The sequence below is a fragment of the Oncorhynchus mykiss genome, chromosome 12, assembly GCF_013265735.2.
Source record: "Oncorhynchus mykiss isolate Arlee chromosome 12, USDA_OmykA_1.1, whole genome shotgun sequence".
NCBI lineage: Eukaryota > Metazoa > Chordata > Actinopteri > Salmoniformes > Salmonidae > Oncorhynchus > Oncorhynchus mykiss.
The window spans coordinates 1,539,183-1,556,682 of NC_048576.1; the positions used below are offsets into that span (position 1 = coordinate 1,539,183).

The 17,500-nt window shown below is 43.7% G+C and overlaps 1 protein-coding gene across 4 annotated transcripts in view; it reads left to right on the forward strand.

Moving 5' to 3' along the window:
• The window catches only part of LOC110517257 (transcription factor 4), a 409,834-nt gene that overhangs the window by 386,195 nt on the left and 6,139 nt on the right, over window positions 1-17,500 (forward strand). For 3 of the 4 annotated variants that reach the window (XM_036936725.1, XM_036936724.1, XM_036936723.1), the window contains 4 exons: window positions 7,740-7,873; window positions 9,281-9,506; window positions 15,341-15,399; window positions 15,534-15,612. In XM_036936725.1, coding sequence (XP_036792620.1) covers window positions 7,740-7,873; window positions 9,281-9,506; window positions 15,341-15,399; window positions 15,534-15,612 — 498 coding nt within the window. The remainder of the gene's footprint in view (window positions 1-7,739; window positions 7,874-9,280; window positions 9,507-15,340; window positions 15,400-15,533; window positions 15,613-17,500) is intronic. The other variant, XM_036936726.1, reaches the window with a different exon arrangement.

The following is a 17,500-nucleotide window of genomic DNA, read 5'->3' on the forward strand; positions in this document are numbered from 1 at the left end:
GACTAGTCAGGATCAAGGGAAAGATGAACGGAGCAAAGTACAGAGAGATCCTTGATGAAAACCTGCTCCAGAGCACTCAGTACCTCAGACTGGGGCGAAGGTTCAACTTCCAACAGGACAACGACCCTAAACACAGAGCCAAGACAACGCAGGAGTGGCTTCGGGACAAGTCTTTGAATGTCCTTGAGTGGCCCAGCCAGAGCCCGGACTTGAACCCGATTGAACATCTCTGGAGACCTGAAAGGATCTGCAGAGAAGAATGGGAGAAACTCCCCAAGTACAGGCGTGCCAAGCTTGTAGCGTCATACCCAAGAAGACACAATGCTGTAATCGCTGCCTAAAGTGCTTCAACAAAATAGTCCACTACCCTATTCCCTACATAGTCCACTACCATATTCCCTACATAGTGCACTACCCTATTCATTCCACTATCATATTCCCTAAATAGTCCACTACCCTATTCCCTACATAGTCCACTAACCTATTCCCATCAAATCAAATGTATGTATATAGCCCTTCGTACATCAGCTGATATCTCAAAGTGCTGTACAGAAACCCAGCCTAAAACCCCAAACAGCAAGCAATGCAGGTGTAGAAGCACGGTGGCTAGGAAAAACTCCCTAGAAAGGAAGGGTGTCCACTACCTAGTCCACTACCCTATCCCCTATATAGTGCACTAGTTTTGACCAGGGCTCTGAGAAGGGACACTCTCAGAGCCTTGTGTGTGTGTCACAAAAGACACCCTATCCCCTACATAGTGCACTACTATGGGCCCTGGTCAAAAAGTAGTGTACTAAATAGGAAAAACTCCCTAGAAAGGCCAGAACCTAGGAAGAAACCTAGAGAGGAAGCAGGCTATGAGGGGGTGGCCAGTCCTCTTCTGGCTGTGCCGGAATACTGAGTTAAAGGTCTGAATACTTATGATGTGATATTTATTCATATAATAAATAAATAATTAATTAATTAAAAACCTGTTTTTTGCTTTGTCATTATGGGGTATTGTGTGTAGATTGATGAGTACATATTATTATTTTTTTAAATACATTTTAGAATAAGGCTGTAACAAAATCTGGAAAAAGTCAGGGTCTGAATACTTACCGAAGGCTCTGTACTTACAAAAAAAAAAAAAAGACAGTGCTTTGGCTGTGGATTGATAGACGAAGTGATCCAGACAAGTTAGATGAGTAGGTCTCCCTGTAATTGGAGGGCCGGTGTTTGCTGTTGGTGACATCACAGCCTCTGGTCTGGCCTGGACTGTCTGCTGCTCTGCCTTACTAATCACACAGCAAGTGGTTGAGGGGCTCAGAGCCATGCAGTAGGGAGGGTTAGGATCTCAGCCACACGGTAGGCAGGCAGCTTGGGGTTTCGTGCACAGCGGAGGATGGAAACGGAGACAGCGTAATGGAAGTATTATCTTCCCCAGAGAGCCAGAGACATTATAGTAACAGTACAGTTGACACGGCAGGGTAGCCTAGTGGTTAGAGCGTTGGACTAGTAACCGAAAGGTTGCATTTTCGAATCCCCGAGCTGTCGTTCTGCCCCTGAACAGGCAGTTAACCCACTGTTCCTAGACCAGTTAACCCACTGTTCCTAGGCCGTCATTGAAAATAAGAATGTGTTCTTAACTGACTTGCCTAGTTAAATAAAGGTAAAATAAATAAAGTGGCCAGGGGATTGATAGGAAAGCATCACATGACATAGATGGAGACATAGATCAAAACATAATCACACACCAATAGGACTGTAGAAACGATATTTAATACTCTCTTCACACATCTACACATCTACCTTGGGATCGTTTTGTATTCAGTTAGCAGGGTGTATGTTGTGTATTCAGTTAGCAGGGTGTATGTTGTATTCAGTTAGCAGGGTGTATGTTGTATTCAGTTAGCAGGGTGTATGTTGTATTCAGTTAGCAGGGTGTATGTTGTGTATTCAGTTAGCAGGGTGTATGTTGTATTCAGTTAGCAGGGTGTATGTTGTGTATTCAGTTGGCAGGGTGTATGTTGTATTCAGTTAGCAGGGTGTATGTTGTATTCAGTTAGCAGGGTGTATGTTGTATTCAGTTAGCAGGGTGTATGTTGTATTCAGTTAGCAGGGTGTATGTTGTATTCAGTTAGCAGGGTGTATGTTGTATTCAGTTAGCAGGGTGTATGTTGTGTATTCAGTTGGCAGGGTGTATGTTGTATTCAGTTAGCAGGGTGTATGTTGTGTATTCAGTTAGCAGGGTGTATGTTGTATTCAGTTAGCAGGGTGTATGTTGTATTCAGTTAGCAGGGTGTATGTTGTGTATTCAGTTGGCAGGGTGTATGTTGTATTCAGTTAGCAGGGTGTATGTTGTATTCAGTTAGCAGGGTGTATGTTGTGTATTCAGTTAGCAGGGTGTATGTTGTATTCAGTTAGCAGGGTGTATGTTGTATTCAGTTAGCAGGGTGTATGTTGTGTATTCAGTTGGCAGGGTGTATGTTGTGTATTCAGTTAGCAGGGTGTATGATGTGATCTAGTTAGCAGGGTGTATGATGTGATCTAGTTAGCAGGGTGTATGATGTGATCTAGTTAGCAGGGTGTATGATGGGATCTAGTTAGCAGGGTGTATGTTGTGTATTCAGTTAGCAGGGTGTATGATGTGTATTCAGTTAGCAGGGTGTATGTTGTATTCAGTTAGCAGGGTGTATGTTGTGTATTCAGTTAGCAGGGTGTATGTTGTATTCAGTTAGCAGGGTGTATGTTGTGTATTCAGTTGGCAGGGTGTATGATGTGATCTAGTTAGCAGGGTGTATGATGTGATCTAGTTAGCAGGGTGTATGATGTGATCTAGTTAGCAGGGTGTATGATGGGATCTAGTTAGCAGGGTGTATGTTGTGTATTCAGTTAGCAGGGTGTATGATGTGTATTCAGTTAGCAGGGTGTATGTTGTGATCTAGTTAGCAGGGTGTATGTTGTGATCTAGTTAGCAGGGTGTATGTTGTGTATTCAGTTAGCAGGGTGTATGATGTGATCTAGTTAGCAGGGTGTATGTTGTGTATTCAGTTAGCAGGGTGTGTGATGTGATCTAGTTAGCAGGGTGTATGTTGTGTATTCAGTTAGCAGGGTGTATGTTGTATTCAGTTAGCAGGGTGTATGTTGTATTCAGTTGGCAGGGTGTATGATGTGATCTAGTTAGCAGGGTATATGTTGTGTATTCAGTTAGCAGGGTGTATGATGTGCTCTAGTTAGCAGGGTGTATGTTGTGTATTCAGTTAGCAGCGTGTATGATGTGATCTAGTTAGCAGGGTGTATGTTGTATTCAGTTAGCAGGGTATATGTTGTGTATTCAGTTAGCAGGGTGTATGATGTGATCTAGTTAGCAGGGTGTATGATGTGATCTAGTTAGCAGGGTGTATGTTGTGTATTCAGTTAGCAGGGTGTATGATGTGATATAGTTAGCAGGGTGTATGATGTGATCTAGTTGGCAGGGTGTATGTTGTATTCAGTTAGCAGGGTGTATGTTGTGTATTCAGTTAGCAGGGTGTATGTTGTATTCAGTTGGCAGGGTGTATGATGTGATCTAGTTAGCAGTGTATATGTTGTGTATTCAGTTAGCAGGGTGTATGATGTGATCTAGTTAGCAGGGTGTATGTTGTGTATTCAGTTAGCAGGGTGTATGATTTGATCTAGTTAGAAGGGTGTATTTTGTGTATTCAGTTGGCAGGGTGTATGATGTGATCTAGTTAGCAGGGTGTATGATGTGATCTAGTTAGCAGGGTGTATGTTGTGTATTCAGTTAGCAGGATGTATGATGTGATCTAGTTAGCAGGGTGTATGTTGTGTATTCAGTTAGCAGGGTGTGTGATGTGATCTAGTTATCAGGGTGTATGATGTGATCTAGTTAGTAGGGTGTATGTTGTGTATTCAGTTGGCAGGGTGTATGCTGTGATCTAGTTAGCAGGGTGTATGATGTGATCTAGTTAGCAGGGTGTATGATGTGATCTAGTTGGCAGGGTGTATGATGTGAATTCAGTTAGCAGGGTGTTTGATGTGATCTTGTTAGTAGGGTGTATGTTGTGATCTAGTTAGCAGGGTGTATGATGTGATCTAGTTAGCAGGGTGTATGATGTGATCTAGTTGGCAGGGTGTATGATGTGATCTAGTTAGCAGGGTGTATGATGTGATCTAGTTGGCAGGGTGTATGATGCGATCTAGTTACCAGGGTGTATGTGGTGTATTCAGTTAGCAGGGTGTATGATGTGTATTCAGTTAGTAGGGTGTATGATGTGATCTAGTTAGTAGGGTGTATGTTGTGTATTCAGTTAGCAGGTTGTATGATGTGATCTAGTTAGCAGGGTGTATGTTGTGTATTCTGTTGGCAGGGTGTATGATGTGATCTAGTTAGCAGGGTGTATGATGTGATCTAGTTGGCAGGGTGTATGATGTGATCTAGTTAGCAGGGTGTATGATGTGATCTAGTTAGCAGGGTGTATGATGTGATCTAGTTGGCAGGGTGTATGATGTGATCTAGTTAGCAGGGTGTATGATGTGATCTAGTTAGCAGGGTGTATGATGGGATCTAGTTAGCAGGGTGTATGTTGTGTATTCAGTTAGCAGGGTGTATGTTGTGTATTCAGTTAGCAGGGTGTATGATCTGTATTCATTTAGCAGGGTGTATGTTGTATTCAGTTAGCAGGGTGTATGTTGTGTATTCAGTTAGCAGGGTGTATGTTGTATTCAGTTAGCAGGGTGTATGTTGTATTCAGTTGGCAGGGTGTATGATGTGATCTAGTTAGCAGGGTATATGTTGTGTATTCAGTTAGCAGGGTGTATGATGTGATCTAGTTAGCAGGGTGTATGTTGTGTATTCAGTTAGCAGGGTGTATGATGTGATCTAGTTAGCAGGGTGTATGATGTGATCTAGTTGGCAGGGTGTATTTTGTATTCAGTTAGCAGGGTGTATGTTGTGTATTCAGTTAGCAGGGTGTATGTTGTATTCAGTTGGCAGGGTGTATGATGTGATCTAGTTAGCAGGGTATATGTTGTGTATTCAGTTAGCAGGGTGTATGATGTGATCTAGTTAGCAGGGTGTATGTTGTGTATTCAGTTAGCAGGGTGTATGATGTGATCTTGTTAGTAGGGTGTATTTTGTGTATTCAGTTGGCAGGGTGTATGATGTGATCTAGTTAGCAGGGTGTATGATGTGATCTAGTTAGCAGGGTGTATGTTGTGTATTCAGTTAGCAGGGTGTATGATGTGATCTAGTTAGCAGGGTGTATGTTGTGTATTCAGTTAGCAGGGTGTGTGATGTGATCTAGTTATCAGGGTGTATGATGTGATCTAGTTAGTAGGGTGTATGTTGTGTATTCAGTTGGCAGGGTGTATGCTGTGATCTAGTTAGCAGGGTGTATGTGGTGTATTCAGTTAGCAGGGTGTATGATGTGTATTCAGTTAGTAGGGTTTATGATGTGATCTAGTTATCAGGGTGTATGATGTGATCTAGTTAGTAGGGTGTATGTTGTGTATTCAGTTGGCAGGGTGTATGCTGTGATCTAGTTAGCAGGGTGTATGTGGTGTATTCAGTTAGCAGGGTGTATGATGTGTATTCAGTTGGCAGGGTGTATGATGTGATCTAGTTAGCAGGGTGTATGTTGTGTATTCAGTTAGCAGGGTGTATGTTGTGTATTCAGTTAGCAGGGTGTATGATGTGATCTTGTTAGTAGGGTGTATTTTGTGTATTCAGTTGGCAGGGTGTATGATGTGATCTAGTTAGCAGGGTGTATGATGTGATCTAGTTAGCAGGGTGTATGTTGTGTATTCAGTTAGCAGGGTGTATGATGTGATCTAGTTAGCAGGGTGTATGTTGTGTATTCAGTTAGCAGGGTGTGTGATGTGATCTAGTTATCAGGGTGTATGATGTGATCTAGTTAGTAGGGTGTATGTTGTGTATTCAGTTGGCAGGGTGTATGCTGTGATCTAGTTAGCAGGGTGTATGTGGTGTATTCAGTTAGCAGGGTGTATGATGTGTATTCAGTTGGCAGGGTGTATGTTGTGTATTCAGTTAGCAGGGTGTATGATGTGATCTAGTTAGCAGGGTGTATGTTGTGATCTAGTTGGCAGGGTGTATTTTGTATTCAGTTAGCAGGGTATATGTTGTGTATTCAGTTAGCAGGGTGTATGTTGTATTCAGTTGGCAGGGTGTATGATGTGATCTAGTTAGCAGGGTATATGTTGTGTATTCAGTTAGCAGGGTGTATGATGTGATCTAGTTAGCAGGGTGTATGTTGTGTATTCAGTTAGCAGGGTGTATGATGTGATCTTGTTAGTAGGGTGTATTTTGTGTATTCAGTCGGCAGGGTGTATGATGTGATCTAGTTAGCAGGGTGTATGATGTGATCTAGTTAGCAGGGTGTATGTTGTGTATTCAGTTAGCAGGGTGTATGATGTGATCTAGTTAGCAGGGTGTATGTTGTGTATTCAGTTAGCACGGTGTGTGATGTGATCTAGTTATCAGGGTGTATGATGTGATGTAGTTAGTAGGGTGTATGTTGTGTATTCAGTTGGCAGGGTGTATGCTGTGATCTAGTTAGCAGGGTGTATGTTGTATTCAGTTGGCAGGGTTTATGATGTGATCTAGTTAGCAGGGTGTATGTTGTGAATTCAGTTAGCAGGGTGTTTGATGTGATCTAGTTAGTAGGGTGTATGTTGTGATCTAGTTAGCAGGGTGTATGATGTGATCTAGTTAGCAGGGTGTATGATGTGATCTAGTTAGCAGGGTGTATGTTGTGTATTCTGTTGGCAGGGTGTATGATGTGATCTAGTTAGCAGGGTGTATGATGTGATCTAGTTGGCAGGGTGTATGATGTGATCTAGTTAGCAGGGTGTATGATGTGATCTAGTTAGCAGGGTGTATGATGTGATCTAGTTGGCAGGGTGTATGCTATAATCTAGTTAGCAGGGTGTATGTTGTGTTTTCAGTTGGCAGGATATATGATGTGATCTAGTTAGCAGGGTGTATGATGTGTATTGAGTTGGCAGGGTGTATGATGTGATCTAGTTAGCGGGGTGTATAATGTGATCTAGTTAGCAGGGTGTATGTTGTGTATTCAGTTAGCAGGGTGTATGTTGTGTTTTCAGTTGGCAGGATGTATGATGTGATCTAGTTAGCGGGGTGTATAATGTGATCTAGTTAGCAGGGTGTATGTTGTGTATTCAGTTAGCAGGGTGTATGTTGTGTTTTCAGTTGGCAGGATGTATGATGTGATCTAGTTAGCAGGGTGTATAATGTGATCTAGTTAGCAGGGTGTATGTTGTGTATTGAGTTGGCAGGGTGTATAATGTGATCTAGTTAGTAGGGTGTATAATGTGATCTAGTTGGCAGGGTGTATGTTGTGTATTCAGTTGGCAGGGTGTATGCTGTGATCGTAAGCGTATGCTCCAGGAGGGGTCCCTCATCCCTCTCTTTGCCACTGTAGACGGTCACCACATCCCTCTCTTTGCCCCTGTAGACGGTCACCACATCCCTCTCTTTGCCCCTGTAGACGGTCACCAAATCCCTCTCTTTTCCCCTGTAGACGGTCACCAAATCCCTCTCTTTTCCCCTGTAGACGGTCACCAAATCCCTCTCTTTGCCCCTGTAGACGGTCACCACATCCCTCTCTTTGCCCCTGTAGACGGTCACCTCATCCCTCTCTTTGCCCCTGTAGACGGTCACCACATCCCTCTCTTTGCCCCTGTAGACGGTCACCACATCCCTCTCTTTGCCCCTGTAGACGGTCACCACAGTGCTGACCCGTGGAGCTCCTCCAGCGGAATGAACCAGCCTGGTTACAGCGGCATGCTGGGTAACTCCTCCCACGGCCCCCAGAGCAGCAGCTACTGTGGCACCCACCTGCATGACCGGCTGGTGAGTATCCTCTCCTCCTTTCCTTTCCTTATCTCCTTCTTTTCTAATCTACTCTCCACTCCTCCTTTCCTTTCCTTATCTCCTTCTTTTCTAATCTACTCTCCACTCCTACTTTCATTTCCTTATCTCCTTCTTTTCTAATCTACTCTCCACTCCTCCTTTCATTTTCTTATCTCCTTCTTTTCTAATCTACTCTCCACTCCTCCTTTCCTTTCCTTATCTCCTTATTTTCTAATCTATTCTCCTCCCTCTTCTTCTTTCTGTCTTTCAGTCACTTTCTATGTCTCCTTGTCATTGTTTTCTTTTTATTGAACTCATTCTTGTTTACAATGATGGCCTACCAAAAGGTAATTGGCCTCCTGCGGGGACTGGGGCTGAGATTAACATTATTGGGCACAGACAACAGCACAAAGGGTAAGAAGGTAGAGACAACAATACATCACGTAAAGCAGCCACAACTGTCAGTCAGAGTGACAGCTCCATGATTGAGTCTTTGAATGAAGAGATAAAACTGTCCAGTTTGAGTGTTTTGTTGCAGCTCCTTCCAGTCGCTAGCTGCAGCGAACTGAAAAGACGAGCGACCCAGGGATGTGTGTGCTTTGGGGATCTTTAACAGAATGCGACTGGCAGAACGGGTGTTGTATGTGGAGGATGAGGGCTGCAGTAGATATCTCAGATAGGAGGGAGTGAACAGGTGTTGTATGTGGAGGATGAGGGCTGCAGTAGATATCTCAGATAGGGGGGAGTGAGGCCTAAGAGGGTTTTATAAATAAGCATCAACCAGTGGGTCTTGTGATGGGTATACAGAGATGACCAGTTTACAGAGGAGTATAGAGTGCAGTGATGTGTCCTATAAGAGGCATTGGTGGCAAATCTGATGGCCGAATGGTAAAGAACATCTAGCCGCTCGAGAGCGCCCTTACCTGCCCTTACCTCTCTCCATTAGTTGATTATTCCTTAGCCTTGGTATGCCTCCATATCATCTCACTCTTATTGCTTTTCATTGCTTTAGGTTTGAATGGGTTAGATGGTGAGTCTGAGGGTTCTAATGGGTTAGATGGTCAGTCTGAGGGTTCTACATGGTTAGATGGTCAGTCTGAGGGTTATAAATGGGTTAGATGGCCAGTCTGAGGGTTCTAAATGGTTAGATGGTCAGTCTGAGGGTTTTAAATGGTTAGATGGTCAGTCTGAGGGTTCTAAATGGTTAGATGGTCAGTCTGAGGGTTCTAAATGGTTAGATGGTCAGTCTGAGGGTTCTAAATGGTTAGATGGTCAGTCTGATGGTTCTAAATGGTTAGATGGTCAGTCTGAGGGTTCTAATGGGTTACATGGTCAGTCTGATGGTTCTAATTGGTTAGATGGTTAGTCTGATGGTTGTTTCTCTCCCTCCATTCTCCCTCTCTACAGAGCTACCCGTCACACTCCTCGGCAGACATCAACCCCAGTCTTCCTCCCATGTCCAGTTTCCATCGTAGCAGTGCCTCCAATCAGTACAGTACAGCTTCCTGCACTGCCACCACCAACGGCACAGACAGCGTGATGGGTAAGACCTGGGGACAAGGACACAGGGCTGCAGAAGACAGGACAGAAGACAGGGCTGATTACAGGACAGAAGACAGGGCTGATTACAGTGGTAAGACCAGCAATGTGGCAGACAGACAAAGTGATGGATGGACAGACAGACAGACGGACAGACAGACAGACAGACAAAGTGATGGATGGACAGACAGACAGACAGACAGACAAAGTGATGGATGGACAGACAGACAGACAGACAGACAGACAGACAGACAGACAGACAGACAGACAGACAGACAGACAGAGTGATGGACGGACAGACAGAGTGATGGATGGACAGACAGACAGACAGACAGACAGACAGACAGACAGACAGACAGACAGACAGACAGACAAGGTGATGGATGGACAGACAGACAGACAGACAGACAGACAGACAGACAGACAGACAGACAGACAGACAGAGACGACTAAACGTATACAAGAGGGACTGATGAACATAGAACCACATAAGGTTTTGACTCTGCTGTGATTAGCTGTGACGTGTCCTCCTCTCAGTGATGGCTGGAGTGTCACTGTGTTGTTCCTCTATACCGCCACAGACATTCCAGCATATGGTCCTGCTCTTTTTCAATCACACTGAACAAATAATAGAACAATCAGAAACAGATTGGATGCTTGTCCTCCAACATTCCACAATGATTCTCTCTTTCCCTCTCCCTCTATCGATCTCGATCTTTCTTTCTCTCTCTGAGATCTCTCTCTCTCTAGCTCTCAGTTCAATTTCCATTTAAGGAGTTTTATTGGCATGGGAAACATATGTTTACATTGTCAAAGCAAGTGAAATAGATAATAAAGCCCCTTTCTCTCTCGCTCTCTCTCTCTCTCTCTCTCTCTGTCTCTCTCTCTCTCTCTCTCTCACTCTCTCTCTCTCTCTCTCTCTCTCTCTCTCTCTGTCTCTCTACCTCTCTGAGATCTCTCTCTACTTCTCTCTCTACCTCTCACTCTACCTCTCTCTCTACCTCTCTCTCTCTCTCTCTCTCTCTCTCTCTCTCTCTCTCTCTCTCTCTCTCTCTGTCTCTCTACCTCTCTCTGTCTCTCTCTCTCACTCTACCTCTCTCTCTACCTCTCTCTCTCTCTCTCTCTCTCTCTCTCTCTCTCTCTCTCTCTCTCTCTCTGTCTCTCTACCTCTCTCTGTCTCTCTACCTCTCTGAGATCTCTCTCTACTTCTCTCTCTACCTCTCACTCTACCTCTCTCTCTACCTCTCTCTCTCTCTCTCTACTTCTCTCTCTACCTCTCACTCTACCTCTCTCTCTACCTCTCTCTCTCTCTCTCTCTCTCTCTCTCTCTCTCTACCTCTCACTCTACCTCTCTCTCTCTCTCTCTCTCTCTCTCTCTCTCTCTCTCTCTCTCTCTCTCTCTCTCTCTCTCTCTGTCTCTCTACCTCTCTCTGTCTCTCTACCTCTCTGAGATCTCTCTCTACTTCTCTCTCTACCTCTCACTCTACCTCTCTCTCTCTCTTAACATATATTGACATTGCCAAAGCAAGTGATATTAACAATCACAAATTAACAGTTAACATAAAACACACAAAAGTTTTAAAATGAGAAAGACTTGAAATGTTAAATTATTAACTGTGTACAAAAACTTGAGTTCCGTTAAAATAGATCCTGAAGGAATATGAATTCGGTTGAACATGAAGATAAAACAATGATGGCTCATAAATCTATATGGACCGAATAATGACAATCCAATCCTTCTTTGAAAACATTTATAATAATCGAATTAGTCCCCAAGATACATACAGATAACTATATTATAATGGTAGGGTGCTACAATACAGTTTTAAGCACGTCAATGGACCTTACAGGTAATCACACTACCAACTGTCACCCTCTGGCGCTCGAAGAGATTGCAAATATTATGAACATGTTGGAATTTACAGATATTTTGAGGCATAAAAACTCGGATCTTGTAAGATATACTTGGAGGCTTAATCAAGCTAGTCAGATTGATTATTTTCCGGTATCCTTTTCTATGCTATTTGCTATGTATTGTATTTCGAGGATGGAATCAGACCATCAGCCTATAGACCTACATGTAAATATGACACGAGGATGGAATGCGATCAGACCATCAGCCTATAGACCTACATGCAAATATGACAGAAATTCTTCACGATGACAGGGGAAATTTAAACCAGGGTTCATTGACTGACACTATTTTCTTATCAAAAACAGAGGAATTCGTAGCTTTTTGTTGTACAGGTTCAGCGGACCGACTGGATCGTATGGGATACCTTTTAAGTGTTCCTTTAGAGGCCGTTCAATTCCATTTTCGGTTCCACACAAACCAAAACAGTATCGTTTAACAGAGAAAAGACTTACAGCGGGAAATAGAAAATCTAACATTACACATCAACGGTGTAGATAAATGTAAATCTACAGAAGCACTGAGTGATCTAGACACGAAACAAAAGGAGTTTAAGGAATTTATTCAGGACAGATCGGGTTTCACTTATCAAACAAACTGAGCAAATTATATGGAGGATGGTGATCTCTCTCTTACTGAAGCAGGAGACGGGGGGGGGGGGGGGGGCGTTACAAAGATCCAGTCTCTTTAAAAAATTGGAGGCCCCCTCACCCTTCAATGTTGTGACGTAAAAATATTGTCAAAATGTATTGCTCATTTTAAAAAAAAGGCCCGACCAGACATTATTCATCACAAATCAAACGGGATTCTTAAAAGGAACATTAGTCAGGAAATAATGGAAAAGCAGAAAAGACAGAACAAATAATACAACAAATATTATTTTTTTTATTTTTTTTACTTTTCTTTTAAATAAATTTTTTCAAAAGGCATAATCTTTGTAAATTATTTCATAAATAGGAGTTATGTCACACATGCAGCTAATAAAAATATATGGAAGTGTCTGCTCTACCCAATAATACCGCAAAAACGGAAGAAGGAAGTGGAAGGGGGGAAAAGTAAGGAACTCGTTAAAGACCAAAATTGGTTAAAGAAAATTGTGATAAATACCAGTTTTACACAGTTACAAATACATCGCAGATAGAAATCAAACAGGATGGACATCCGAAGTAGATGGGAGAGGTTGGGGGTAGAGGATGGACATCAGTAATAGAGGTTGAGGGTAGAGGAAGGACATCAGAAATAGATGGGAGAGGTTGAGGGTAGAGGAAGGACATCGATAATAGATGGTTGAGGGTAGAGGAGAGGAAGGACATCAGTAATAGATGGGAGAGGTTGGGGGTAGAGGAAGGACATCCAAAGTAGATGGGAGAGGTTGAGGGTAGAGGAAGGACATCAGTAATAGATGGGAGAGGTTGAGGGTAGAGGAAGGACATCAGTAATAGATGGGAGAGGTTGAGGGTAGAGGAAGGACATCAGTAATAGATGGGAGAGGTTGAGGGTAGAGGAAGGACATCAGTAATAGATGAGAGAGGTTGAGGGTAGAGGAAGGACATCAGTAATAGATGGGAGAGGTTGAGGGTAGAGGAAGGACATCAGTAGTAGATGAGAGAGGTTGAGGGTACAAGAAGGTCAGGACTTAAAGCAAACTAAATATAACTATTGTAAAAATTGATTGTGTCCGAAAAATTTATATAGTATGTATAACCTGAAATTAGAACCCTAGGTGTTCATTACTACAATCTATCTGCAATATTAAAGCTGATCTACCCCCTAGGATTACCAAAAAATATATACAAATAAATAATGTAAAACTATGAGACTGCAGGGAAACCAGGTATAATCTTTATAGAAGATTTTGAGAAAGCATTTGATACTGTACGTCAAGAATCTGTTTATAAGTGCCTGAATTTTTCTCAACTTTGAAAAAATGTCTCGTAAGATGGGTAAAAGTCATGCACAACAATCCTTTATGTAAAATAATAAATAACTGTTACTTCTCTGAGCACTTTGAATTGTCAATAAGCATTTAAACAAGGTTGCCCTCTGTCACCACACCTGTTTATTAAAAATCGTACAAAAAATAGTACATATCCAGGAAAAGTTGAGCGTTGTTGTTGTTGTTGTTGTTGTTGTTGTTGTTGTTGTTGTTCGAAGACAAATAGACAGAATCTTGAAACCGTGGAGAGGGAAACAACTATCCATTTATGGGAAAATTACTTTGATTAATTCTCTACACTCTAACCACTTGGCTACCTGCCGCCTCTACACTCTAACCACTAGGCTACTTGCTGCCTCTACACTCTAACCACTAGGTCACTAATCACTAGGTTACCTGCCGCCTCTACACTCTAACCACTAGGTCACTAATCACTAGGCTACCTGCCGCCTCTACACTCTAACCACTAGGCTACCTGCCACCTCTACACTCTAACCACTAGGCTACCTGCCGCCTCTACACTCTAACCACTAGGCTACTTGCTGCCTCTACACTCTAACCACTAGGTCACTAACCACTAGGCTACCTGCCGCCTCTACACTCTAACCACTAGGCTACCTGCCACCTCTACACTCTAACCACTAGTCTACCTGCCACCTCTACACTCTAACCACTAGGTTACCCTGCCGCCTCTACACTCTAACCACTAGGCTACCCTGCCGCCTCTACACTCTAACCACTAGGTCACTAATCACTAGACTACCTGCCGCCTCTACACTCTAACCACTAGGCTACCTGCCGCCTCTACACTCTAACCACTAGGCTACCTGCCGCCTCTACACTCTAACCACTAGGCTACCTGCCGCCTCTACACTCTAACCACTAGGCTACCTGCCACCTCTACACTCTAACCACTAGGCTACCCTGCCGCCTCTACACTCTAACCACTAGGCTACCCTGCCGCCTCTACCCTCTAACCACTAGGTCACTAACCACTAGGCTACCTGCCGCCCCTTATCATCCAGAAAAGGCAGATCTAATATATCTACAGCCAATTATATGGCTAAACTGATAGAGAAAAATATATATTTTGGGGGGGTTTACAAGAAGGGTATAATATTTAGAAACATCTATTGATTTGCCCTTGAGCAGGACACTTAACCCTAATTGCTCCTGTAAGTTGCTCTGGGTAAGAAAATTATGTAAATAATGAAAAAAATATCTAAAAACTTCGGGAGCCAAATAAAAACACCCGCGGTCCAAATTCAGCCTGCTGGCCGTCAGTTGGACGCCTGGTCCAAATGTAAGGAAGGTTTGAAATTATTGTTTTAGTCAAATATGTCTGTTTGGGCTTCTTGTGGTCAATTTGCATTCTGCAAATTATTTGTAATTATGTTCCGGGCCCCCTGACCATCCGCTCAAGAAAAAATTGGCCCGCGGCTGAATCTAGTTGATGGTCCCTAGTCTATGCTGTGTGTATTAAACACAGTGAGAGAGGAGAGGAGAGAGAGAGGCGTGTGTTAGCGTGTGTTAGCGTGTGTCGCTTAAACAGTGAAAGAACTGGGGAAAAAATGTGATTGGGCAATTAATGTGAGAGTGGTGTAGGCGGTCCTCACTTGCTGCCCTGGACGCTCGGTTGTCCCTACACACACACACACACACACACACACACGCACACACACACACACACACACACACACACACGAACACACACACACACACACACACGAACACACACACACACACACACACACACACACTTGGCTTGAGGATGTGACAGCTGGAGCTGGGGGTGGACAGGGTGTGGGTTAGGGCCTTCAGGGGAAAGAGGGATGGATGAATGAATAGAGAGATGAATGGATGGAGGGATTATGGGATGGAGGATGGAGGGTGGAATTATTGAAATGAATAACATCCATACTTACGGAATCCCACTTCTTATTCCGTGTTTGTGTGTGGTGTGGTGTGTGTGTGTGTGTGTGTGTGTGTGTGTGTGTGTGTGTGCGTGCGCGCCCGTGCGTGTGTGTGTGTGTGTGTGTGTTCGTGTGTGTGTGTGTGTGTGTGTGTGTGTCTGTGACAGCTAACCGGGCACCGACCAGCTCTCAGACGGGAGACGCCCTGGGGAAGGCTCTCGCTTCGGTGAGGAGAGAACACACACCTCAACCTACACCCCTAGGCCAAAATGTACACACACACACACACACACACACACACAGGCATGCATGCACACACACGTGTTGACTGACTGTCTGTGATTTAATTGTTGGTTTCAGATCTACTCTCCAGACCACACAAACAATAGCTTCTCGTCCAACCCGTCGACCCCTGTCGGCTCTCCCCCGTCACTCACAGGTAAATCTTCATCTTCATAAAACGTTAATAATGTTCAAGATTTCCCACAATCCTCCTCTGTGTTGTGTCGTGAGTAAGTTAACCCTTGATTAATTGGTTTAATTTATATGACAATTAGACAATTAAAATACAACCACACACCAATGGCAAGAGTAAAACACAAAAAAGCCTAGGACCTATTTATTTGACTCCTCTAACTGGTGAGGATGAGGAAGTGAGTACTCTGACTCCTCTAACTAAGGTGAGGATGAGGAAGTGAGTACTCTGACTCCTCTAACTGGTGAGGATGAGGAAGTGAGTACTCTGACTCCTCTAGCTAAGGTGAGGATGAGGAAGTGAGTACTCTGACTCCTCTAGCTAAGGTGAGGATGAGGAAGTGAGTACTCTGACTCCTCTAGCTAAGGTGAGGATGAGGAAGTGAGTACTCTGACTCCTCTAACTATGGTGAGGATGAGGAAGTGAGTACTCTGACTCCTCTAACTGGTGAGGATGAGGAAGTGAGTACTCTGACTCCTCTAACTATGGTGAGGATGAGGAAGTGAGTACTCTGACTCCTCTAACTATGGTGAGGATGAGGAAGTGAGTACTCTGACTCTAACTATGGTGAGGATGAGGAAGTGAGTACTCTGACTCCTCTAACTAAGGTGAGGATGAGGAAGTGAGTACTCTGACTCTAACTATGGTGAGGATGAGGAAGTGAGTACTCTGACTCCTCTAACTATGTTGAAGATGAGGAAGTGAGTACTCTGACTCCTCTAACTGGTGAGGATGAGGAAGTGAGTACTCTGACTCTAACTATGGTGAGGATGAGGAAGTGAGTACTCTGACTGGTCTAACTAAGGTGAGGATGAGGAAGTGAGTACTCTGACTCTAACTATGGTGAGGATGAGGAAGTGACTACTCTGACTCCTCTAACTAAGGTGAGGATGAGGAAGTGACTACTCTGACTCCTCTAACTAAGGTGAGGATGAGGAAGTGAGTACTCTGACTCCTCTAACTTAGGTGAGGATGAGGAAGTGAGTACTCTGAATCCTCTAACTAAGGTGAGGATGAGGAAGTGAGTACTCTGACTCCTCTAACTAAAGTGAGGATGAGGAAGTGAGTACTCTGACTCTAACTCTTAGCTGAGGATGAAGATTAGGAAGTGAGTTAGACAGCAACACAATTAGACCCAACCAAATCATGAGAAATCAAAAAGATAACTACTTGACACATTGGAAAGAAGGTATTTGGTCCTAAACAGAGAGCACACAGTGGCAGAATATCTGACCACTGTGACTGACCCGAAATGAAAGAAAGCTTTGACTATGTACATCAGGGCTGCCCAAACCTCTTCTTGGAGATCTACTGTCCTGTAGGTTTACAGCCCAACCCTCTTCCTGGAGATCTACTGTCCTGTAGGTTTTCAGTCCAACCCTCTTCCTGGAGATCTACTGTCCTGTAGGTTTTCAGCCCAAACCTCTTCCTGGAGATACCCCTCTCAGACAGAGACCAGAGCGAGAGAAAGAGAGAGAGAGAGAGCACAGCTGCTGGCACTTGTACAGACCAGGCCTACAGTAGGCTTCTCGATGCAGGGACACTGGCGATGGCCAATGACTTCTATTCCAGGTGTCGATGAAGCCTGTTGCTAGCTACTGCTGCTGTTAGTTGTGATTGAGCTGTGATGCTATCATGCTAGCTACTTCTGCTGTTAGTTGTGATTGAGCTGTGATGCTATCATGCTAGCTACTGCTGCTGTTAGTTGTGATTGAGCTGTGATGCTATCATGCTAGCTACTGCTGCTGTTAGTTGTGATTGAGCTGTGATGCTATCATGCTAGCTACTGCTGCTGTTAGTTGTGAATGAGCCGTGATGCTATCATGCTAGCTACTTCTGCTGTTAGTTGTGA